This window comes from Garra rufa, chromosome 24 (genome assembly GCF_049309525.1).
Source record: "Garra rufa chromosome 24, GarRuf1.0, whole genome shotgun sequence".
Classification (NCBI taxonomy): Eukaryota; Metazoa; Chordata; class Actinopteri; order Cypriniformes; family Cyprinidae; genus Garra; species Garra rufa.
In genome coordinates, this window is record NC_133384.1 from 27,866,895 (window position 1) to 27,891,842 (window position 24,948).

General features: G+C 43.3%; 1 protein-coding gene across 1 annotated transcript in view; it reads left to right on the forward strand.

Annotated features, from left to right (window-relative positions):
• LOC141300265 (retinal-specific phospholipid-transporting ATPase ABCA4-like) overlaps positions 1-24,937 on the forward strand; it is a 25,913-nt gene extending 976 nt beyond the window's left edge. Inside the window, exons 2-25 of the mRNA XM_073830587.1 lie at positions 104-178; positions 1,912-2,087; positions 2,165-2,289; positions 2,379-2,477; positions 2,562-2,751; positions 3,971-4,065; positions 4,148-4,180; positions 4,301-4,406; positions 5,362-5,436; positions 5,529-5,698; positions 5,807-5,984; positions 6,703-6,818; positions 9,146-9,293; positions 9,438-9,561; positions 12,141-12,270; positions 12,353-12,473; positions 12,557-12,619; positions 12,703-12,809; positions 12,935-13,076; positions 13,164-13,298; positions 13,373-13,476; positions 23,449-23,541; positions 23,668-23,917; positions 24,239-24,937. Coding sequence (XP_073686688.1) covers positions 104-178; positions 1,912-2,087; positions 2,165-2,289; positions 2,379-2,477; positions 2,562-2,751; positions 3,971-4,065; positions 4,148-4,180; positions 4,301-4,406; positions 5,362-5,436; positions 5,529-5,698; positions 5,807-5,984; positions 6,703-6,818; positions 9,146-9,293; positions 9,438-9,561; positions 12,141-12,270; positions 12,353-12,473; positions 12,557-12,619; positions 12,703-12,809; positions 12,935-13,076; positions 13,164-13,298; positions 13,373-13,476; positions 23,449-23,541; positions 23,668-23,917; positions 24,239-24,355 — 2,972 coding nt within the window. The 3' untranslated portion in view covers positions 24,356-24,937. The remainder of the gene's footprint in view (positions 1-103; positions 179-1,911; positions 2,088-2,164; positions 2,290-2,378; positions 2,478-2,561; positions 2,752-3,970; positions 4,066-4,147; positions 4,181-4,300; positions 4,407-5,361; positions 5,437-5,528; positions 5,699-5,806; positions 5,985-6,702; positions 6,819-9,145; positions 9,294-9,437; positions 9,562-12,140; positions 12,271-12,352; positions 12,474-12,556; positions 12,620-12,702; positions 12,810-12,934; positions 13,077-13,163; positions 13,299-13,372; positions 13,477-23,448; positions 23,542-23,667; positions 23,918-24,238) is intronic.
• Positions 24,938-24,948: the final 11 nt, after the last annotated feature.

Below are 24,948 nucleotides of genomic sequence, written 5' to 3' on the forward strand. Positions count from 1 at the left end.
CAGACTTACAGATATTGTGTGTACTGTATGTCGGTTTACGGTGCTTGTGTATTGTACAGTATGTTGTGATTGTGATGTCTGTTTTTGTGGTTGAACCCCTTAGACATCAGAGTTCTGCAACAGCAATCTCTTGCGAGTCTCTATAGAGAGAACACAGTCAAAGTGAATACAGAAGAAGGTGATGACCAACTTGGTCTGTCAGGCTTATAATGCTTCATCCCAGCTAAAGCTACCAGCTAAAACACAACATAAAGAGTTAACCCACACAGAACACAACAAAGAGATGTTCCTTAAACATACCATGAGACACTAGTCTAAATAGCGCATATGGTGCCGTTAACCCTTTGACGCATAAGGTGCTACATTTATTTTACATAATTAAACATGTATGACAAAATCATCTATTGGACAGATTTGTAAGTCTCAAATGACCTGTTTTAGAAACAGAAAATGTCTGGGAAATATAGATATTTTTAAAAAATGTATTAAAAGTTACTGCGTCCAGGGGTTAAGCTTGCTCTTTATAGTTATTTTTAATAGTTAAAAATAGTAACTAAAAATTAATTCTAGAGTTATGTATCGCTCAGAACTATTATAGTAAATTATCACACAATTTTTTAACTTTTTAAGATTCTGTATGCAAATAACTATATAATAATAATAATAATTTTTTTTCCCTCACAATTGCGAGTTTACATCTTGCAATTCTAAATTTAATTCTCAGAATTGCATAATATAACCCTGCTATTTTTTTCTTAGAATTGTTTGATATAAACTCGCAATTCTGACTTTATTTCAGAATGGCATGTTATAAACTTGCAGTTGTAAGAAATAAAGTCAAAATCGCAAGATAAAAACTCAACAATTTTGACTTTTTTCTTGCAAATGCGAGTTTATATCTCGCAATTCAGATTTTTTTCTCGCAATTCGGATGTTTTTTTTTCTTAGAATTGCCTAATGCAAACCTGCTATTATGACTTTTTGTCTCAGAATTACATGATATAAACTTGCACTTGCGAGAAATTCACAATTCTAACTTTTTTTCTCAGAATTGGGAGAAGTAAACTTGCAATTCTGACTTGTCTTAGAGTTGCATAATATGAACTTGCATTTGCGAGAAATAAAGTTAAAAACGCAAGATAAAAACACTATTCTGACTTTTTTCTCACAAGTAGGAGTTTATATCATAATTCTGACATTGTTCTTGCAATTCTTTTTTCTCAGAATTGCATGATATCAACTTGGAATTGCGAGAAATAGTCAAAATTGAAAAAAGCAATTACGACTTTTTTTTCTCAGAGTTATGATAGAAACTTGCAATTCTGACTTTTTGTCTCAGAATTGAAAGATATATAGTTACCTTTGTGAGAAATAAAGGCAAAATTGCGGAACTCTGACATTTTTTTTTTCTAAGAATTTTGAGATAAACACTTGCTTTTGCGAGTTATAAGTCCAGTTCTTCTATACCTCGCTTATGGAAGCTCATTTCCACCACTCAATAAAAAAATTTAAAAAAGTAATTGAGTAATTTTTATATAAACTCACAATTCTGACTTTTAAAATAGTGAGTTATTAAATCAGAATTGTGAGTTTATATAAAAATTACTCAATTACCTTTTTAATGTTTTTTTTTATTGAGTGGTGGAAATGAGCTTCCATAAGTAACTGTGGCTGCTTGGTTAAATAATGGTGGTTAGTGCCCCGTTTTTTGTTTGCAATAAATTTAAGAGTAAATGTTTTTTGATTTGTTTTGCTTTGTTTTGTCTATACGATATCATTACATTTTTCCAGCATTGTACTGTAAATGCCTCTCTGTTTCTGTTTCATTGGAAAACCCATATTAGTTTACCAAAAAATAATGCTGAAAATTATTTGGTTCTAGATTTTGACTACGTTTGATCTTGTGTGCAGATACAGACCGGTCGGTGTACGCTAACGGACAGTCACACTCTGGAAGTTCAGCCAGCAAAGGTGGCAGAGGATCCCATCAGGTGAAGGGAATCTTTCTGGTTATAAAACAGTTTTTCGCTCTTCTCATTAAGCGGTTCCATCACAGCACACGCTCCGGCAAAGACTTCCTCGCTCAGGTCAGAATAACAGCTTTGCACTGGAAACTTCAAGTCCATAGGATTTGGTTGAAAAATGACTGTTTTCTCTTCCTTAGATTGTGTTGCCTGCTAGTTTTATCCTCGTTTCTATGATGTTCACACTGATTGTTCCTCCATTCGGCGAATACCCCAGTCTTACTCTAAGCCCATGGATGTATGGCCGACAGTTCACCTTCTTTAGGTACAGTACTGTACATTTACATTGGAACAGAATTAGTTTATTTATTCACTGTATAGTTACTAATCAGTCTTTCAAATGTCTTTTTTCAGTAATGAACAAATGCAAAGCCCAGATATGAGATATTTCGGTGAGGTTCTTCTAAACAGACCCGGTTTTGGGACTCGCTGTATGGTGGATGAACCTCTAGAGTATGTGCATATGCATTTGATTTATATTAATGAATATCCAAAGGTGTTTGTCCTGCCTACCACATCCATTCTTGTTTCCCACAGAGAGTATCCATGTAATAACATAACCACAGAGTGGGAGATGTCCCTGGTGAACCCATCGCTCATTGAGATGCTGGATAAACCAGTATGGACAGACATTAGTCCGTCTCCCAGCTGCCAGTGTAGCACACCCAACAAACTCACTATGCTACCTGTGTGTCCAGAAGGTGCTGGAGGTCTTCCTCCTCCTCAGGTTTGTCTCTCATTTATATATATATATGAGCGTCTTCCAAATCTTCAATACTTATCTTGCTGGATCTGTCCACTGCTTTTGACACGGTTAACCACCAGATCCTTCTGTCAACCCTTATGGCAAAGGGCATCTCAGGAACTGTACTCCAGTGGTTCAAGTCTTACCTCTCAGATAGGTCCTTCAAGGTATTTTGGAAGGGTGAGGTGTCCTAGTCGCAACATTTAGCTACTGGGGTACGGTGGCCGAGAGAGGCCAACGCGCTGCAAACAAGAAAACACACGCAAATAGAAAAAAACGACAACAAATTAAGAAAACATCTTCATCAGTTTGACAACACAGGCGCTGCAAATCCTCGCAACGCAAACACAAATACGGAAACACGCTGCAAATTCTCACAACACAACCAAACTCAGAAACGCGCTGCGAACACACGAGGGCGCTGCAAACTAACAAACGCGCTGCATATAGCACGGTCCACAACGGAAATGTTTCAGGGGGACCTCAAAAAGTGACGAACTCATCTGGGACCTGATTATTTATATCACTATATTACCTGATTATTTATATCACTATCACCTTTAAGTGATACTATACTATCACTAAAAGGTGATAGTTCACCGATAACACCTCTGCTCTGACCAACAGCCACTGAAAAAATAATCAGGTCCCGGATGGGTTCGTCACTTTTTGAGGTCCCCCTGAAACATTTCCGTTGTGGACCGTGCTATATGCAGCGCGTTCGTGTGTTCGCAGCGCCTCCGTGTGTTCGCAGCGCGTTTCTGAGTTTGGTTGTGTTGTGAGAATTTGCAGCGCGTTTCAGTATTTGTGTTTGCGTTGCGAGGATTTGCAGCGCCTGTGTTGTCAAACTGATGAAGATGTTTTCTTAATTTGTTGTCGTTTTTTCTGTTTGCATGTGTTTTCTTGTTTGCAGCGCATTGGCCTCTCTCGGCCACCGTACTGGGGTGTCTCAGGGCTCAGTTCTTGGGCCACTTCTGTTTTCTATCTATCATGTGTTCTTTTTATGTATTATTAAAAAAAAATCTTTCTAAATGTAGTGTGTTAGACAAACCGGGACGTTTAATAACACATATTGTTTCTTTTTTGTTGTTTTGATTGCTTCTATTACCCTCATTTGTAAATTGCTTTGGATAAAAGCGTATGCTTACTGATCAAGTGTGGATGGGACATTAAAAAGTCTGTTTGTTATGATATGTTTCAGAGGATTCAATCCACTGGTGACGTCTTGATGGATCTGACCGGCAGGAACATCTCGGATTATTTAGTGAAGACCTACCCAAACTTAATACGGACAAGGTATTGTGGCCCATTTGTGACTAGTCATTCATTAACTTTCTCTTACGTTTCTAAGAATCTTCTTTGTGTTTTTGTTGTACAGCTTGAAGAGCAAGTACTGGGTGAATGAACAAAGGTATGGGTGTTTTAAACATGAAGTAGAAAATACAACAACTCCCTCTTGTGGACAGTTAGAGAACTTATATGTATTCTGTGGAATACATGTGTGTGGAAAAACTAGTCTTTTTTTCTTCAGGTATGGTGGCATTTCTGTTGGAGGACAACTTCCTGTTCTCGATGTGGATCCTAAAACCATCCAGAATGCGGCTGCTCAGTTAGGACGTCTGCTTAACGTCACAGGGGTAACTGTGATGATTCTGAGTGATTCATTGTGAAATATGATACTTTTAGTTTTTCTAATATGTGACCCTGGACCACGAATTTGTAGCAACAGCTGAGCCAACAATACATTGTAGGGGATCCAAATTATTGATTTTTCTTTTATGCCAAAGGATATTAAGTAAAGAAGATATTTTGTAAAATTCCTACAGCTAAATATATCGAAACTTAATTTTTCATTAGTTAAATGCATTGCTAAGAACTTCATTTGGACAACTTTAAAGGCGATTTTCTCAATATTTAGATTTTTTGCACCCTTAGATTCCAGATTTTCAAAAAGTTGTATCTTGGCCAAATATGTGACCCTGGACCACAAAACCAGTCATAAGGTTAAATTTGACAAAACTGAGATTTATACATCATATGAAAACTCAACAAATAAGCTTTCTATTGATGTATGGTTTGTTAGGATAGGACAATATTTGACTGAGATACATCTATTTGAAATCAGAAATCTAAGGATGCAAAAAAATCAAAAAGACTGAGAAAATCACCTTTAAAGTTGTCCAAATTAGGTTCTTAACAATGCATATTACAAATCAAAAATTACATTTTGATATGTTTACAGTAGGAATTTTATAAAAAAATCTTCATGGAACATGAACTTTACTTAATTTCTTAATGATTTTTGGCATAAAAGAAAAATCTAAAATTTTGACCCATGCAATGTATTTTTGGCTATTGCTACAAATATACCCCAGCGACTTAAGACTGGTTTTGTGCTCCAGGGTCACATATTGTCCTATCCTAACAAACCGTACATCAATTGAAATTTATTTAGCTTTCAGATGTATAAATCAACCCTTAATGTAAAAATCAAACCTTATGACTTGTTTTGTGGTCCAGGGTCACTCAGATATAATCAAAAATAATTAGTTTTTTAAATAGTTTTAACTTAACTGTTGTGATCAATTACAGGGCAGATACTCAAAGCTTACTCTACAGGAGTTTGAGACTTTCTTGAAATATATGGAAACTGAAAAGAACGTCAAGGTGAGATTTCTTTCAGCTTCACTTCCTGTCACAGTTTACTGAGCTCAGCCTGTCCCACTGGAGATAAATAACCCATTTGTTATCTCCTCTAGGTGTGGTTTAATAACAAAGGCTGGCACGCTATGGTGGCCTTCATGAACGTGGCGAATAACGCCATCCTTCGAGCCAACCTGCCTCCCGGTGCCGATTTAAATGAATACGGCATCACAGCCATCAATCATCCACTAAACCTGACCAAGGAACAGCTGTCGGAGGTCACAGTGTGAGTGTAACTCTGACAGTATTTCGCACAGTTGTTTTTACTTGCAAATGAGTCTCAGTAGAGCTTTGTATGCATGTAAAAAAATCTTCATGTAATTTATTCTCTCAGACTGACCACCTCAGTGAGTGCAGTGGTCGCTATCTGCGTGATTTTCGCCATGTCCTTCGTACCAGCCAGTTTTGTGCTGTATCTGATCCAGGAGAGAGTGACACAGGCCAAACACCTGCAGTTTGTGAGTGGGGTCAGTCCTCTGGTGTACTGGATTGCTAACTTCTTTTGGGACATGGTTAGTATAAAGAATCTACATTTAACCATAACATTTTGACTGACCCTATAAATAAAATAATAAAAAAAATGATAAAGATGCATTTTTAGCTATGTATTTACATATTTGCTAGAAATATTACAAATTTTCCTTATCTTTTGTTGATTAAATTACATTTTTAATTAATTTAAACAGTGATTTTGTATATATTTTGTATATTTTTAAATGTTTATTTTTATAGACATATTTATTTTTGTTCTGCACCATTTTACTATTCACTACATACTTTTAACGTTCATTAAATTAAATTACATTTTTTGATTATTTTAGTTTTTACTAAAAAAAGAAAATATGCAACAATACTGCTATAAATGCAATGCCATAAATTTAGCTAAAAAATGCCACACTATGCACAACAATATTGATTGGTTTGTTGTTTTCTTCCTTATTCTTTCCTTCTATCACAAATCATTTTTGCACTCAACAAAGCTTATGTTAGCCAGCTGGGAAACATTATCTTGATGATAAATGGGCGCAATTTGCAACTTCATGCTTATTTTTGAGCTCTGGATAAATAATAATAATCATAAATTAAATGCAAATAAACCAGAAGCATGTTGTTTTGACCAGTAAGTGCCTTTAGTGTATAATAAATATGCATTTATTTATTCAACAGCATTGTCTTGTGTTCTCTGAAATGTTCTTATAATTCAGTTTTGCTGTTGTCTTGTCATTTCAGATAAACTATGCTGTCAGCGCAGCGATGGTTGTGGGGATTTTTATTGCATTTGACAAAAAATGCTACACCTCGCCTGGCAACTTGCAAGCTCTGATAGCTCTACTGATGCTTTATGGGTAATGGAAAAAATATGTGTCATCTTTCATTGATCCTTTTACATTTCTTTTAGCAGAACAGCATTTATAGGTATATTTGGAACTGTCTTATTAGATATGTGGGTTAAAATTTAAAAGTGCTCTGTGTAAAAAGGTCACCCTCAGTCGCTTTAACAGTACATACTGAGTTGAGAGATGAGTAGACAGACCTCACTGAAAGGTTTGAAGGGTGATTTGTCAGTGTCTTATTCAACACTGCCATTTCCCAGCAGTGGCGGTTCTAGACTACTGTAACTGGGGGGGCCAGGCAGGGGCCACTTATGCTTTTAGGGGGCACGCTAACATTATTTTTCAGTCATTTTTCACTTTTTCATTAATGTTTTCTCTAGAAGCAAACGAATAAGCTAATAAAACAAGTTAAGCTCAAATTAATGTTCCATTAATGTCATTTATTTGACATCACATTGTTTATAGTCAAAATAACAAGGACAACAATAATAACATTTAGGCAACTTTCTGCATCTTAAAGGTTGTATCAGCGATTTCTAGCCTAAAACATAAAGTGTCGATTTCAGCTTACCTTTCATCACGATCCGCTCGCTGCCTGCCCCATAAATTGTCTGTGAAAAAACCGCGTCTCTCTGGTCAGCCTAGGGTCCGAGATATGCCAAAAAAAACAATCGGCGCTATCAACACACCACAGATAACCAAACAGTGTTCCAACCAATCAGCGTCAGGGGTTTGGTTTTGTGGACTTTCCTACTGGTGCAGGGATGTGAGGGAGGCGGAGCGAAAGTCCACAACACCAAATCCCTGACGCTGATTGGTTGGAACACTGTTTGTTTTTGTGTGGAAAGGTTGGTAGTACCGATTGTTTTTTTGGCATATCTCGGACCCTAGGCTGACCAGAGAGACGCGGTTTTTTCACAGACAATTTATGGGGCAGGCAGCGAGCGGATCCTGAAGAAAGGTAAGCTGAAATTGACACTTATGTTTTAGGCTAGAAATCGCTGATACAACCTTTAAATGCATATACATTAATGTAAAACTGCCCACAAACAAGATATCCAAAAATCAACTTAAGCAGTCATCTAAACATGAGTCACATTTTCAGGTATTTTCTTTACACTAAGAAAAAGACATGAATTTAAAATATTTCACATGTGATATGTAAATGCCATGTAAACTAAATACTCATGTAAAAAAATGTTTTTCACATGGAATTTCAGGGTTACAAAAGTTGTATTCTGCGGTTGTTGTGGTTCCTTGCAAACACATCAACAAATTCTTCAAGATTCAATTTATTTGCACGCTTGGATTCAATAGTCAAAACACCCAAATTGCTCACTCTGTCACTTATGTCCTTAGGATTTTTTCTCTTCATTTTAACTGCAAATGGGAAAATTATGAAAATGTGTAAATGAAAAGTGGTCTCTCAAATACAGGACAGAATAAACTGTATTGATTACTTTATTTGTGCTAATTTGTCTTTGGGAATGACAGACCATTTATTTTAATTTGATCAAACATTTACCACAATCAATTTAAGTTACATTTTTTCTCATTTCATTAACAAAATAAATTTCTTTAATTTAAGAAATTCATGTTACATGTTCTCTTGCAGCAGCTGATTCGTTGTATACCCACGAGTCACGACTGCTTTAACTTATATGCAGATTTAACATGCGCAACGCACCGGAAAATATAGGTCAGTATTTTAATATAATGTGTAATGATATGCATTTTCATTATATTTTACAAAATATTTTCATTACCTATATGATGTAAGGTTAGACGTAATCTCGTTGAGGGCACACAGACTCGACATTGTTGTGGTAATCTTCGCGTAATCTTTTCCTTTTGGCACACAAGCATCATTACTGTCACCGGCAGGACAAACTGTGTATTGCACCCGATGCTCGGTTGTAAAAAAAAAAATCCAGAAACGATTCCAGATTTAGGGGGACCAGTGGAGTGGCCAAGTGTGCTGACGCAGGGGCACTGGCCCCCTCTGGCCCCCGCCTAGAACCGCCACTGTTTCCCAGAGTAGATACTTGGCCCTCGATCACATCAGCAGTGCAATCGAGAGCCAAATGTCTCTCAGGATCTCCTCAGCTCAATAAGTCTTCTAGTGTGAATCCAAACTAGACATCCCAGCGCAAAGCCATTATTCTGAAGATAAGTCTTTTTGTTTCTGATAAGAAAGCATGTTTTGACAGAATCAGAATTGTTCATGCATTCAGAGAAATAAGTGGAAATTATTTCTTAAGATGAAAATGCAGTTTTTATAAATCTAACCTGTATGAATATTTTAAAATATCCTAATCTGTCTTTTTCTTATGAAATAGTTGGTCGGTAACTCCCATGATGTATCCGATGTCATACGTATTTAACGTGCCCAGCACGGCGTACGTTTCTTTGTCCTGCATCAACCTCTTCATTGGCATCAACAGCAGTGCCATTACGTTCATATTAGACCTGTTTGACAATACAGAGGTAAAACATCCCAGAATTCCCCCCCCTAGTTTCCACTAATATCATCATTAGAATTTCAAACATGTTCTAAATGCATTAGCCATTTAGGCCAAAAGTTCAAGCGTAAAGCTGACCTTCATCCTCCATTTGTCTCTACTTTCACAGGCTCTGTATAAGTGTAACCAGGTGCTGAAGAAAGCTCTACTTGTCTTTCCTCACTTCTGTTTGGGCCGCGGGCTCATTGACATGGCGATGAACCAGGCCGTGATGGACGTGTATGCACGCTTTGGTGAGTCCTGCTCCTGTCCCCACCTCGCATTTCAATCGGCCTGCCATGAGCAACCCTATCCTGGCCCCTGGCAAGGTTTGGACCCAGTGATCTGGCCTCCATAAAAGTCACTGAGCTTTAATCTATATGTCAACATGATGGAAATATAACACCTTACATTTGTCAACCGTGTCTTCATAAGAGATTCATATTGCACATCTGATGGCAATTCCAAATGGGTTAGACTGAGGATCAAACTGATCTTCAGAACTGCTCAAAGTCTACAAGGACTAATTTGAGATGTCTCCCTAACTAACTAAAGACTTCTGTAAGAGATTTGATTGGATAAAACAAACTTATAATTTATAATACATCCAAGCCCTACTGCATCATGAGACCAGAAAAGCAGAAACTTGGAGACTTGGGAGAAACTTTCATAGCTATACATTAACAACCACCCAGAATACCCTAGCAACTGCATACTAGCCAAAAAGAACACCCTAGAAACCAATGGAAACACCCAAGAAATTACCCCAAATACCTTAGGAACACCCTGGTAACCACCAAGAAAAACCTGGAAACTGTTTGTTTAGCACCTTAGCAGACACCCAGAATAACCCTGGCAACTATCTAGAACAGCAACATCATAACAATGCCCTAGCAACCATCCAGAATACTATAGAAACAACTTAACAAAAGCTTAATAACCACCCAGAATACCCTAGCTACACCCTGGCAACCACCCAGAACACTTTGCTATGCAACACAACCAATCAGAGCACAATAGAAACTACTTGGCAACACAGTAACAACCACTCATAATACCCTAACAATACCCTGGCAACCACCCAAAACACGCAAAAAACTTTGCAAAACAACACACTAGCTACTATGCAAAACAGCAGCTACATATCAATGCCCTAGCAACCATCCAGAACACAACAGAAACTGCTTGGCAACACAATGACAGCTGTGTACCCCATAATACCCTAGCAACCACTTGGCATCTCACTAGCAATCACATAAAGCATCATAGAAACTGCATAGCAACAATCTAGCAATAACCCATAACACCCAAGAATCCAACACCCTAGCAACAACCTGACAACTACGCAGAACATATTTTAAAATGCTTGGCAACACCCTAACAACCACCTGAATACCCTAGCAATGGCAATGCACTACCAGCCACCCAGGACACTCTGAACACCCTAAAAACTGATGGAAACATCCTAGGAACTACCCAGGATACCTTAGGAATACCCTGGCAACAACCCAGAACACCCTGGAAACGGTTTGCAACATCCTAGCAGCCACCCAGAATTCTATAGAAACTGATTGCAACGACTTAATAACATCCCAGATTACCCTAGCAACACCCAGACAACCACCCAGAACACTCTAGCTTTGAGAAGCAACACACTAGCAACTATCCAGAACAGTAACTGCATAACAATTTCTAAGCAACCACTCAAAGCACAATATAAACTGCTTGGCTACACACTAAACCTCTCAGAATACCCTAGCAACACACTGGCAACCACAAAGAACACTTTCACAACCACATAGCACCTCACTAGAGCAGTGTTTCTCAACTCCAGTCCTCGGGGCCCACTGCTCTGCACATTTTGTATGTCTTCCTCATTTAAGGCACCTGATTTTGATCATCAGCTCATTAGAAGAAAGATTCATGAACTGAACTGAGTGTGTCAGACTCAGAAACATACAAAATGTGCAGAGCAGTGGGCCTCGAGGACTGGAGTTGAGAACCACTGACCTAGAGCATCCTAGAAATTACATACAGTAACAACATTCTAGCAATACCACCCTAGCAACAACTACACAGAACATCCTAGGAAATGCTCAGCAACACTCTATCACCCAGAATACCCTAGCAACACCCAGGCAACCACTCTAGCATTGCAAAGCAACACACTAGTAACTATCCAGAACAGCGACTGCATACCAATGCCCTGGCAACCACAAAGAACTCTCTCGCAACCACATAGCCCCTCAATAGCAACCACGTAGAGCATCCTAGAAACTGCATACAGTAAAAACATTTTACCCTAATAACCATCTAGAAAACCCTAGCAACACCCTGGCAACCACCCAGAACACTTTAGCATTGAAAAGCAACACACTAGCAACTATTTAGGACAGCAAAAGCATAGCAATGCCCTAGCAACCACTCAGAGCACAATATAAACTGATTGGCAACTTTCTAATAACCACCCAGAATAACCTTGCCAACCACCCAAAACACTCCAGCTTTGAAAAACAACACACTAGGAACTATCCAGAACAGCAACTGCATGGCAATGCCTAAGCAACCACTCAAAGCACAATAAAAACTGTTCGGCAACAGACTAAATCACTCATAATACCCTAGAAACACCTAGGCAACCATCCAAAACCCTCTAGCTTCTGTGTAGCAGCCATTTAGAACAACCTAGCAGTGGCAATACCATAATAACCTCCCAGAATACCCTAGCAACACCCTAGCAACCACCCAGAACACCCTAATAACCATGTAAGAACAAATGTAAATGTTGGTGAAACTTGTTGTGAGGTTCATGTGCATCTAATGTGCATCTCAGGTGAGGACTTCAGTTTGGATCCCTTCAGCTGGGACTTTGTAGGAAAGAATGTGACATTCATGGCAATAGAGGGCTTTGTCTATTTCATCCTGAACGTTCTGATACAGTACCGATTCTTCCTGGATCACTGGTGAGAAGAAATGCATTCAAAAGAGTCACTCCAGTGGAAGTGACTCCACTTTCATATACACATATGCCGTCTTTTTCAACAGGATGTCAGACTTTAAGAAGCCGCCAATAACTGATGAAGACGTAGATGTGGCCAAAGAAAGAGAGAGGATTCAGACAGGAGAAAACTCTAGCGACATCCTCCAGATAAAAGACCTATCAAAGGCAAGTCTGTCCACTTTACACTGGTGCATTATGGGTAATGTTTCACACAGTAGAGATCATAAGTTTGTTTTCTCTCATTGTAGACGTATATTGGAACGATCAGGCCAGCAGTGGACAGGATATGTATAGGAGTGTCACCAGGAGAGGTAATCAATAAAGACAGTTAAGATGGTTTGTCTTGGTGTTATGAGAACCATGAGCTTTGCATAAAATTTTCCCCCCTCTACAGTGCTTTGGACTTCTGGGTGTTAATGGAGCTGGGAAAACAACCACATTCAAAATGCTAACAGGAGACATAGATGTCTCTTCAGGGGAAGCTGTTGTGACTGGTTACAGGTTTGTTTTGCTAACACGACACTGTTATGGCTATGATAGATCTTTAGTGAAGATTACACACTAATTTTGATTGCAACTCAATTTGATTTGGTCATTAACTTGGTTGTTTGATTATGATGCTCCAGCATTCTAACCAACATCTTGGACGTGCACCAGAACATGGGCTATTGCCCTCAGTTTGATGCCATAGATGATCTTCTAACAGGAAGAGAACATTTGCACTTATATGCTCGGCTCAGAGGAGTCCCAGAATCCGAGATCAGCAGAGTGAGACCATATTCCACTTTCTTATCTCTTCTTATTTCATTCTCTCTGAGGATTTCTGACAGAGACCTCTATCTGTCTTTGATGCAGGTGGCAGAATGGGGAATTCAGAAACTGGGTTTATTTGAGTATGCAGGCTGCACTGCCGGCACATATAGTGGTGGAAACAAGCGGAAACTCTCAACAGCTATTGCAATGATTGGCTGTCCAGCTCTTCTGCTCCTGGTAAGAGGTTTTTTGTGTGATTTATCTCAGAATAAGGTAAGGATTGTTACTAGTATGTTTTTTTCCTGTGTCAGGATGAGCCAACTACAGGAATGGATCCTCACTCTCGGAGGTTCCTCTGGAACTCCATCATGAGCGTGATTCAGGGCGGCAGGGCAGTGGTCCTTACATCACACAGGTAAGAACAAGACAAAAAACATAAATGCCTCTAATTATAAATACTATATACAAACCTACGAAAGCCTGTTTCAACCACAGAATAAAAAAAGGTCATTTTTATGTTACAATATAGATTTGTTCCCCTTCGGGAACGTCGAGCTGCGTCACCACGCTTTGGGAACGCCCCCAGCGTGACCACGCTCTGAAACACGTGTCTAATCAGTCCAATAGGAAAACGCGCTGTGATGTCACGGGCGGGGTGACGTCATGAACCAGGAAACTATAAAGCACATGCGGTGAATGCAGCCGGCAGCTTCTGTCTTTCAGTCGCGCTCTGTGTTGAATGTGTTTGTCCTCTCAGTGCTGTTTTTCAGAGCCAGTTTGCTCTACTTTATTTTGAGTACTGAGATAGATAGGAAAGCAAAAAAAAAAAAAAAAAAGAAATATGGGCGATAAAAGCAAGAGTTTTAGGCGTTGTGTTCCTCCATGCCTCAGATACATCACGGCTGAGGACACACACACGCTCTGTGTATCTTGCTTGGGGGCGAAGCATGCCCAGTCAGCCTTCGAGGAGGCTGACTGTGTGCATTGTTTGCGGCTTCCTCTCCGCACGCTTCGCTCCCGGAGGGCTCTTTTTGAGGAAGGAGCCCTCGCTAGCGTTCCCCGCGGATCAGGCCCCGCTGCTGCCGAGGCAGAGCGGCGTCTGCATTCGTGGGGTTCGCAGTTGGATCTAGTATCGAGTTTGGAGACGGGTGAACCCCTTTCTCCATCCTCCTCTGCTAGATCACTGCCCCTCTCTGGTGTGGAAGCCCGCTCTGCGGCTTCTTCCCTCCAGGAGGAGCACTCGACCCTCCGTTTGTCTTCTTCTGAGGAGGAGGACGCGGAGATGGTCGAGGAGGCTGGTCCCACGCCCACCCAGCCTGTCGAGTACGAGGAGTTAGTGGAGGTGATCACACGTGCTGTCGCCAAGCTTAACATTGAATGGCCAGACGTTGTGACTAAAGTGCAAGCACATACGAGATCTAAGCTAGATGAAAGATTCCTGTCATCTAAAAGCACACCTCCACGCCGAGGCCTTCCATTTTTTCCCGATCTCCACACTGAGGTGTCGAGATCGTGGTCAAAACCATTCTCCACCCGTGTTCACTCCCCCACCGCTGCCATCTATTCTAATGTGGCGGGGGCTCGTGAGCACGGTTACGGGACGATGCCGCAGGTTGAGCAGACGCTCTCCAGTTATTTATCCCCTAGCACGGCATCGTCCCTGAAGGCCTCGGCACTCCCCAGTAAGGCACTCAGAACCACCTCGTCCTTGCTGGGGAAAGGGTACTCGGCAGCAGGTCAGGCTGCAGCATGTCTACACACTATGGGCGTGCTCCAAGCATATCAAGCCGACCTGCTGCAAGAGCTTGATGAGGGTGAGGACGGGGCAGCGGTCGACGTGAGTGAGCTCCGCCGCACCGCTGACCTCGCTCTGCGCGCCACCAAGGAAACCGCCCGTGTCATTGGGCGGTCCATGGCAGCTATGGTGGCCGCAGAGAGACATCTCTGGCTAACCCTATCCGATATGAGAGACCGTGATAGGGCTTACCTGCTAGACGCCCCGCTTGTCCCTGCCGGCCTGTTCGGCGATGCAGTTGCGACTGTCGTCGACAGGTTCCAACAGTCACGGCAACAAGCGGCGGCGTTCCAGAGATTTCTTCCTCGCCGCTCAGGCTCTGGGGCTGCTGGACGGGAGCAGCCCCATCCGAGTACCCGCTCCTCGTACCGCGACCAACAGAAGCGGAGCGTCGCGAGGCGTGCTCCTCCCCAAGGTGATCAGGGAGAGACCCTCAGGCGCTCCAGGTCGGGGGCCTCTAAGCCGAAGGCCGACTTGAGGGCCGTCCTTCAGGCAAAGAGGTCCTCGAAGAAGCCCTGACGCCTATGGCCCAGGGCCGATGAGAGCAAGCCCCCCTGGGGGAATATCCTCCCCCCAGTGCTCTCGAGAGGCCGGTCTGCCAACCCTGCCACCTCTGGTGCTTCAGGGCGCAGCGGTCCCTCAGCAGCCCCTACTTCCACCCGTCTGTACCGCGGTGCAGAGGGGCTCATCATCTCTAAGACCACCAGAGGTCAGCCTCGAGAGGCTGATTCCCTTAGTAAATCATTTAGCAGCGTGGAAACTTCTGCTAAATGTATCTCAATGGGTCCTGCGAACAGTAGAGAAAGGATACAGAATTCAGTTTGGCGGCTCCCCGCCACCTTTCCAAGGGGTTCTAGCCACTACGGTGGCCCCACAGCAGGCTCTGGTTTTAGAACAAGAAGTAGACACTCTTCTAAAGAAAGGGGCCATCGAGGTGGTCCCTCCAGATCTCAGAGAGTCCGGGTTTTACTGCCGTTACTTCATTGTTCCAAAGAAGGATGGAGGTTTGCGTCCGATTTTAGACCTCAGGCTGCTCAATCGTACAGTACTGAGGCTCAAGTTCAGAATGCTCACTGTCAAGCAGGTCGTGTCACAAATCAGGTCCGAGGACTGGTTTGTCACAATAGATCTCAAGGACGCATACTTCCATATCTCCATCCTTCCTCAGCACAGGAGGTTCCTCAGGTTTGCTTTTGGGGGCAAAGCATACCAGTACAGGGTTCTTCCGTTCGGTCTAGCACTCTCACCCAGAACTTTTACCAAGTGTGTAGATGCGGCACTGGCTCCGTTGCGACTCCAGGGCATCCGCATACTGAATTATATAGACGACTGGCTCATCCTGGCACAGTCGAGAGAAGTAGCGGTTCGACATCGAGATGTCGTTCTCGCCCACATGGAAGTTCTAGGGTTAAGGCTGAACTCCAAGAAAAGCGTTCTTTCTCCATCTCAGAGAACCACCTATCTAGGAGTAGTTTGGGATTCGACCACGATGCGGGCACAAATGTCTCCCGCACGGGTACAGTCAGTCCTCAACGCAGTCGCGAGAGTCAGACTAGGCCACTCACTCACTGTGAAGCAGTTCCAAGTTCTGCTAGGTCTCATGGCAGCAGCGTCCAACGTTATACCTCTTGGCCTGCTGTACATGAGGCCTTTACAGTGGTGGCTCAGGACCAAAGGGTTTTCCCCGAGGGGCAACCCGTTCCGTATGATCAAGGTCACGCGGCGCTGCCTTCGTGCCTTAGACATATGGAAGAAACCTTGGTTCCTGTCTCAGGGCCCGGTGTTGGGAGCTCCATGTCAGCGTCTGACACTAACTACAGACGCCTCCCTCACCGGCTGGGGAGCGGTCATGAGTGGCCGCTCGGCCCAAGGTCTGTGGAGCGCACGCCAACTGTCGTGGCATATCAATCGCCTGGAGATGCAGGCAGTGTTTCTAGCTTTGAGACACTTCCTCCCAGACATCAAAGATCACCATGTGTTGGTACGCACCGACAACACATCGGTGGTCGCTTACATCAACCACCAAGGAGGTCTGCGGTCGCGCCCCTTGAACAAGCTGGCACACCAGATCCTCATGTGGTCCCAGGGAAAGCTTCTCTCGTTAAGAGCAATGTACATTCCTGGGCATCTCAATTTGGGAGCAGACGCCCTGTCGAGGCAGGGGCTGAGGCCCGGGGGATGGAGACTCCACCCAGAGGTGGTGGAGGCCATTTGGAACAAGTTTGGCAGAGCCCAAGTAGATCTATTTGCGAGCCAGGAGACAACACACTGTCCCCTTTGGTTCTCTCTGACTCATCCAGCTCCTCTGGGGCTGGATGCTATGGTACAGGCGTGGCCGAGGCTCCGCCTGTACGCCTTTCCCCCGATCGCTCTGCTCCCGGGAGTTCTGGAAAGAGTACGCCGGAATGGAATTCGCCTTCTACTAGTGGCCCCATTCTGGCCAGGTCGAGCTTGGTTCTCGGACATAGTCTCCCTCCTAGACGGCCCCCCGTGGGAAATTCCTGTCAGGAGGGACCTTCTCTCACAAGCGGGCGGCACGATCTTTCACCCCCGCCCGGAGTTGTGGAAGCTGAGGGTGTGGCCCCTGAGGGGGCACATCTCTTAGCTTCAGGTCTCTCAACCGAGGTTGTTGAGACCATACTCCAATCCAGAGCTCCCTCGACGAGGAAGTTATACACCGGGAAGTGGAATATGTTTGTCCTTTGGTGCACGCAACACCACATTGACCCAGTTCACTGCCCAGTAGGCTCAGTGCTGGACTTTTTGCAAGCCCGCCTCTCGGCCGGTAATGCACACTCTACGTTGAGGGGCTACGTGGCGGCTATAGATGCCTTCCATGCTCCCTTCGGCGCCACCTCCCTCGGGAGACTTCCCCTGGTATCACGCTTCCTCCGCGGTGCGCTGAGGCTGAGGCCCCCGATGCGCTCTCGTGTCCCTACTTGGGACTTGGCCGTGGTACTTGAGGCTCTCTCTAACCACCCTTTCGAGCCTATTGAGGACATCTCGGACAAGTTGCTGTCCTTTAAAACAGCCTTTTTGTTGGCCATCTCTTCCCTCAAGAGAGTGGGTGATCTTCAGGCCCTTTCAGTGGCCCCCTCTTTTCTAGACTTTGCACCTGGAATGGTCAAAGCGTTTCTGCACCCCAAGACGGGCTACGTGCCCAAGGTGCCCTCTGCTGTACCGCGGCCTGTAGTGCTTCAGGCCTTCTGTCCTCCTCCCTTTAAAGAACCGGGACAACGGAAGCTTAACTGTGTGTGTCCAGTGCGAGCACTGGACACATACGTCCACAGAGCTGCCCTGTGGAGGAAGACGGACCAATTGTTTGTTTGTTTCGGTCCTCATAACAAGGGTCTTCCAGCTTCTAAGCAAACTCTAAGTCGGTGGATCTCGGATGCCATTTCCTTATCATACAAGTCCTTAGGCCTTCCCTCTCCTTTGGAAGCCAAGGCACACTCTACCCGCAAAGTTGCGGCCACCAAAGCTTTCCTGTCAGGTGTCTCCCTGCAGGATATATGTAACGCTGCGGGCTGGTCCACGCCACTCACGTTTGTGAGGTTCTACGAGTTAGACCTCCCTCATACCCCAGGCTCTCAGGCCTTACTTTCTGAAGCCCCTACCACGAGTAGGGCCCTTTAATGTGGGGTTCCCCCCCCCCCTCTGTTATCCTGCTTGTCAGCAGTTGTTATCTCGGGCTACTTTCGCCCTATTTATCTACGAGCTAAGGCTCTCTCTCTATCCTGCTTTTCAGCAGTTGTTATCTCGGGCTACTTTCGCCCTATTTATCTACGAGCTAAGGCTCTCTCTCTTCCTGCTTATCAGCAGTTGTTATCTCGGGCTACTTTCGCCCTATTTATCTACGAGCTAAGGCTCTCTCTCTATCCTGCTTATCAGCAGTTGTTATCTCGGGCTACTTTCGCCCTTATTTCTACGAGCGAAGGCTCGCTATTACTCTGCCTCAGGGCACTATATCTCAGGCTACTTTCGCCTTTCTGCCTACTAGGCAGCCATTTTTTGGGCATACTGCCCCCCTTTTCTGCTACACATTCAGCAGGTCTTTGAAATTCTGGTGGCGTGGGTATATCGTTCCCAAAGCGTGGTGACGCAGCTCGACGTTCCCGAAGGGGAACGCCTCGGGTTTCGTATGAAACCCTAGTTCCTCGAGGGAACGAGACGCTGCGTCGCCTTCCACAATTTCGGCATCCCTGCAGCGCTCCTGGTGGCAGAAGCTGCCGGCTGCATTCACCGCATGTGCTTTATAGTTTCCTGGTTCATGACGTCACCCCGCCCGTGACGTCACAGCGCGTTTTCCTATTGGACTGATTAGACACGTGTTTCAGAGCGTGGTCACGCTGGGGGCGTTCCCAAAGCGTGGTGACGCAGCGTCTCGTTCCCTCGAGGAACTAGGGTTTCATACGAAACCCGAGGCGTTTTCTCACAATTCTGAGAAAGAAATCTCATCACAATTTATCGCAATTTAGACTTTTTTCTATGAATTCTGATTTTATGTCTATGTTTCCACCATAAAAAATGTGACTTTTTTTGTCACAATTATGAGAAAAAAGTAAGATATAATGTGAGAATTGTGGCTTCACAATTACCATTCATTTAATTTTGTTTATCCTGTGGCAGAAACTGGCTTTCATACAAACCTACACCTTAATCTTAGGTGAAAAACTTTTTTTCATTTTTAAAAAAGTGTTTATTTAGCTCATTTTTAGGAACAATTTTGTATTTACTTGAAATATCTGGTGATACTGTGTACAATTTAGACATGTCATTTTAAAATATATTTATTAATTTTTGGTGGAAAAAAAAGAGCCAATAATATTATAGCCTGCTTTTTACAATCCTATCAAATCAAGTTACTACGGAAGTCCTAAGAGGCCATGTATTAGTATATTTTTCTTTCTTGTTTTCTTGTGATCTTGACAAGTTTTCTCGTGAAGTTCGGCCGCCTGCCTTTTGTCCCCTCATAAGACTCTGGGGCTGGGCCGATGATAGATTGATAAACTCAATCTGTTGGCCCGGTACATGAACTGACATATAAGTGGGTGTGTATATATGTATATGTATGTATTGTTTGTCTACCAGCTCCGCTTGGGTGAGACTTTAGTATTTGAGCTCCATACTGAGCTCTACGGTCCCTAAGTGTCGTGTGTAGCCAGGTCTTCCCTCGTTTGTGAGATAGTGTACCGAGACCTCCACTCGTAAATAACTCCTGTAGGGGTTAAGCGTTTTCAGGCTTCCTCTCATTTTGAAGAGTTATCCTTTGAAGCCTCCGCTGTTTTGAGCTTGGCTTAGGCATTATTTATACCTGCATATGCATGTTTACACACCTACTGGGTGTGGCAGACTTCCCGTCCCGTGATAGAGTCTGGACAGAGACTCCGCTCTTTATTTTGAGTGTAAAGCCGGGAGGTTTGGGTTGAGATCTCCACCCCTTTTTTAATGTAAGCAACCTAGGGTTGAGTGTTGTAGGCTGCCTCTCTTTTTGAGTCAGTGCATTGAAGCCCACGCTCCCCAGGGCTCTGCTTCTAATATCAGAGAAGGAAAGTTTAGTAAAACCCCCCTGTGAGTAGCTTTTTATTCAGGCCTCCTCTCGCTGAGAGTTGTGCTGGTGAGACTTCCACCCTTTTAGAGGTTCACGTTTAAGCCGATTTCTCACAGTTCTATCTTGGGCAGTTCTAGTAGCTTGTAGGCTTTTTTGAGCCTCGCTATTTACACTAAGGCGTAATGTAGCAGGTCTTCCCTTGGCGAAAGCCCTGTGTTGGACCTCCATAAGTTCATTTGAACTCTGTGTAGATGCTTAAAGCTCTGTCCAGGTGGTATTTTTAGTATGCAGACTCTGCTGAGCCTCATTACTATACTGGGGTTGAGTGTAGTTAGGTCTCCCCTCATTTTTAGTGAGTTGTGTTGTTCTAAGACCTCCACTCCTAGATTTTCCTGCCACGGTGAGCGTTGCCAGGCCTCTTCGAGTCGAGAATCGCTCTGCTGAAGTCTCCACTCTCTGAAACTCCACTAAGGCGATCTATTTTTGCTCTGCATAATTAATCGCCTTGAGGTGTTGAGTGTGGTCCCTTCCCTTTGATTATTGTACTCATACAAGTGAGACCTCCACTCTTAGGAGTTTCCCCCCTTTCAGAGCGAAATTGGTCGGAGTGTTGTTAGGCCTCCTCTCGGTAAAGAGAGTCTTTCTGATGAAGCCTCCACTCTTGAGTGCTGCTGATTAGGTCTCCTCTCACCTAGTGGCGTTATGATGAAGATCTTGCTCTCACAGTCTTCCCTGTGGCCCAGACTGAGAGCTGTTAGACGTTTTTCTCACAGTGAGAATCGTCTAGCTGCAGCCTTCGCTCTGTAGAGCTCCACTCAGGTAGTTTATGTAGGCTGTTTAGCTTCACTAACTGCCTCTAGTGTTGAAGCTTTAGATATGAGTGTCGTCAGGCCTCCTCTCATTTTAGAGAGTCTTTCTGCTGAAGCCTCCACTCTTAAGTGCTGCTGTTAGGTCCCCTCTCACCTGTGGCGGTTTACTGAGGACCTTTGCTCTCACACGTCTTCCTTACATTCTAGACTGAGAGCTGTTAGACCTTTTTCTCATTTGAGAAATCATCTAACTGCAGCCTTTGCTCTTGGGAGCTCCACTTAAGTAGTTCATGTTGGCTCTGTGAGCTTTACCAACTGCTTCTAGTGTTGAGCGTGGCTAAATATCCACTCCTGAGAGCTCTTTCCCTGAGGATTGAGCGTTGTCAGGCCACCTCTCGTTTAGAGAGTCTTTTTGCTGAAGCCTCCGCTCTCCTTAAGCTCCGCTTCTAGTACATAGGTCTACTGTGAGCCTTGCTACCATTATGAGACATTGTATGGTGGCCCTCGCTCAGCTTTTGGCCCCTTCTAAAACCCACATGAGTGGTGAGTACTCACGTAAAGCTTTGAGCACTCTCTAAAACCCACATGAAGTGGTAAGTGCACACGCAAGTCTCTGGGCACTTTCTGAAATCCACATGAGTGGTAAAGATTCCCCCCTGAAGGTTGGGTTCTTTTCTAAAAATCCTATATGGTATGGGTTACGCAGTATCTCCGTTCCCATTCTAGAGTTGGTTCTAAAAACCCCTGGGTTTTTCCAACTCCACTCCAGGTAGCATTGTTCATAAGGATCAATTGTCACTAGGCTTCCTCTCATCTAGAGAGTCTTCTTACTGAAGCCTCCATTCTCCTGAGAAACTCCACTTAGGTGGTTCTATTGCTTAGGCTCTTTGAGCCTCATGAATTACCTCCAGTGTCAAGTGTAGTTAGGTCATGGGACCTCCACTTTCAGAGTTTTCCCGCAAGCACAGAGTGTTGCTAGGCTTCCTCTCGTTTAGAGAGTCTTTCTGAAGCCTCCGCTCTTCAGAACCCCGCTTAGTATGAAGGCTTAGTGGTAAGCTTCATTACTTTCTGTAGCGGTGAGTGTAGCCAGGTCTCTTCTCGCTTAGAGAATCAGACCTCCACTCTTAGGTGTTCCGTGCTTGGGTGGCCGAGCTAGCCGTGACGGACGTAGCTCTGAGCTGACCTAGTAGGTCGGACTCAGGCTCTGGCCCAAGCGATTCTCGGTGGAAGTAGGAGTGATGTTCCTTCTTGACTCCTCAATCAGTCAGTTGATCACTTATCCCTCAGCATGGCAGCGTGGGTAGAGACGTTCCCATAGTGTCCACCAGGACGCAGCGTAGAGTTCCCTCCGGAAGGGAACATCTAGGTTACGTATGTAACCCTGGTTCCCTGAGGACAGGGAATGAGACGCTGCGTCTCGTAGCCATGCTTCGGGCCCCACTTACGTCTCCGTCAGACAAAAAGATGGTTGATGTATTCACAAGCGCCCCTTATATACTGGTAGGCGCCTTGTTATGATGTCATAGGCTGGCGCCGGCCAATGTCAAAGTTCATTGTCGTTGTTCTATAGGAGCTTCAGAACCGGTCACGCTGGAGGCAGTTCCCATAGTGTCCACCAGGACGCAGCGTCTCGTTCCCTGTCCTCAGGGAACCAGGGTTACATACGTAACCTAGACATTTTCTTCAATTTTCTTGTGATCTTGACAAGTTTTCTTGTGATCACGACTGCATTTTCTTGTGATCTTGACAGAAGTTTTGCTTCTTGTGATCAAAATTAATTTTCTCATGATCTCAACATAAAAGTTGTTTTCTTGTGAACACTACTTAATTTTCTCACAATCTCGACAGAAGTTTTCTTGTGAACACAGCCTAATTTTCCTGTGAACTCGACATACAGTAAGTTGTTTTCTCATGATAATGACTTCTCATGAAATCGAGGTTTTCTCGTTGTACTTCAAGGTACAAAGCACTAAATCAACTTTTGTTGTATTGAGATCACAAGAAAATGTGAGTCGTGATCACAAGAAAATGAGAAAGGAAAGGATAAGCCATGGCCTCCTAGGACTTCCATAAGCTACAGTCCCAATTTCATGTTCAGGATTGTTTCAGCTGAAAATATGACACATTACAAAAGCTAAATTATTTGTGATCACCATTTCATGCTGTTTTAGGTAAAATAATAAAAATAATGTTTTTTAAGTATAATAAATAAATAGTGTGTTTTATCCACAGCATGGAGGAATGTGAAGCTCTCTGCACACGACTAGCCATCATGGTGAACGGAACATTCAAGTGTCTTGGCACAATCCAGCACCTCAAATACAAGTAAAATTACAAATTTACACTTGCATTTACATAAACATTTTCAGTTGCATACATTTTCCACAATCCAAAATCTTTTGGATTTGCATTTCTATTCTCCGAACATTTCTTACAATGTTTTCCCTGCAGATTTGGTGATGGATATGTGGTAACCATGAAAATCAGGGCAGCCAAACCGGGCACAGTACCAGATCTGAACCCGGCCGAAGCATTTATGGAGAGCACATTTCCAGGCTGCATTCAGAGGGAGAAACACTATAATACTCTACAGTATGAGATCGCTTCTTCCTCCCTGGCCAAAATCTTCCAGCTCGTCTTGGCGAACAAGGAAATGCTGAATATTGAAGATTACTCCGTGTCCCAAACAACACTTGACCAGGTATTTCATATGATCCTGTACCATTAAGATTTTCAAATGTTTTTCAGTATCATCTTGTGTTATACATTTAAGCTTAGAAAATGTTTGACTCCCTTTATGTAGCAGTATTTTTGATGGTGCTCTTTTCCTTCTGAGACAGGAAATCCTAAACTAGACAAGCACAGAATAGAGGAGATCAGTTCAGGGTCAGATTGCCACAAGCATCCATCTATCTTGTGACCGCCACCATTTGTTTTCCAAGCCTGCATGTGACAAATGCACTGGAACGAGGGCATTTTGACTCTTTATGTAGTCTCGCTCTCTTTGTTTCACTCCCTGTAGGTGTTTGTGAATTTCGCAAAGCAGCAATCCGGAGAAGATGATGCCATTGTGTTGCACCCGAGGGCAGCCGGTGCCCGGCGGGACACGAGAGTCTTTCCAGTGAAAACGAAAGCCTGAAATCTTCACTGAAGAGGGTCATTTGAGCAGGTCAATTGGAGTCATCTGGCAGGGCGCACAAGAGAGTCATAAAAGAAAAGGAGATTATTTTTTTCTTCTTTACAAAACACTCAGTTTGAGACTTCTGAGCGTTTACGCAGTAACGGCTTCGCACACTTCCTTTGCTTGGCCTTTTTTTATAGAAATGCTTTCAAACCACAACAAAATACAGACAGAACTGGACTGAGTTAGTCTTATGAATACTATAGCACTTTATTGTGTCAATGTCACTTTTTTACAAAGAATTTTGTTTTAAAAACAAATCAAATGATGCAATAGATTTTATTGCAAAGGCTATTGCTATTGAAATGCATATTGCATTGTGACATACTGCAAGTCACGGCTTTAATAATTTTGCCAAGTTAGAAAAGTGTAGCTTACGAAGAAATGTTGACTATTCAGTTTTGTAATTTGACTAGAAATGGCTGATAGCAAGGAATTGTACAAAGTTGATTTTCCTTTTGTATTGTTTCCTTCTTTTCTTTTCTTTTCTTTTTCTGGAAAAATACCCCAAAAGAATATTATTAAAAATGTTATTGCTCACTTTTTATCTT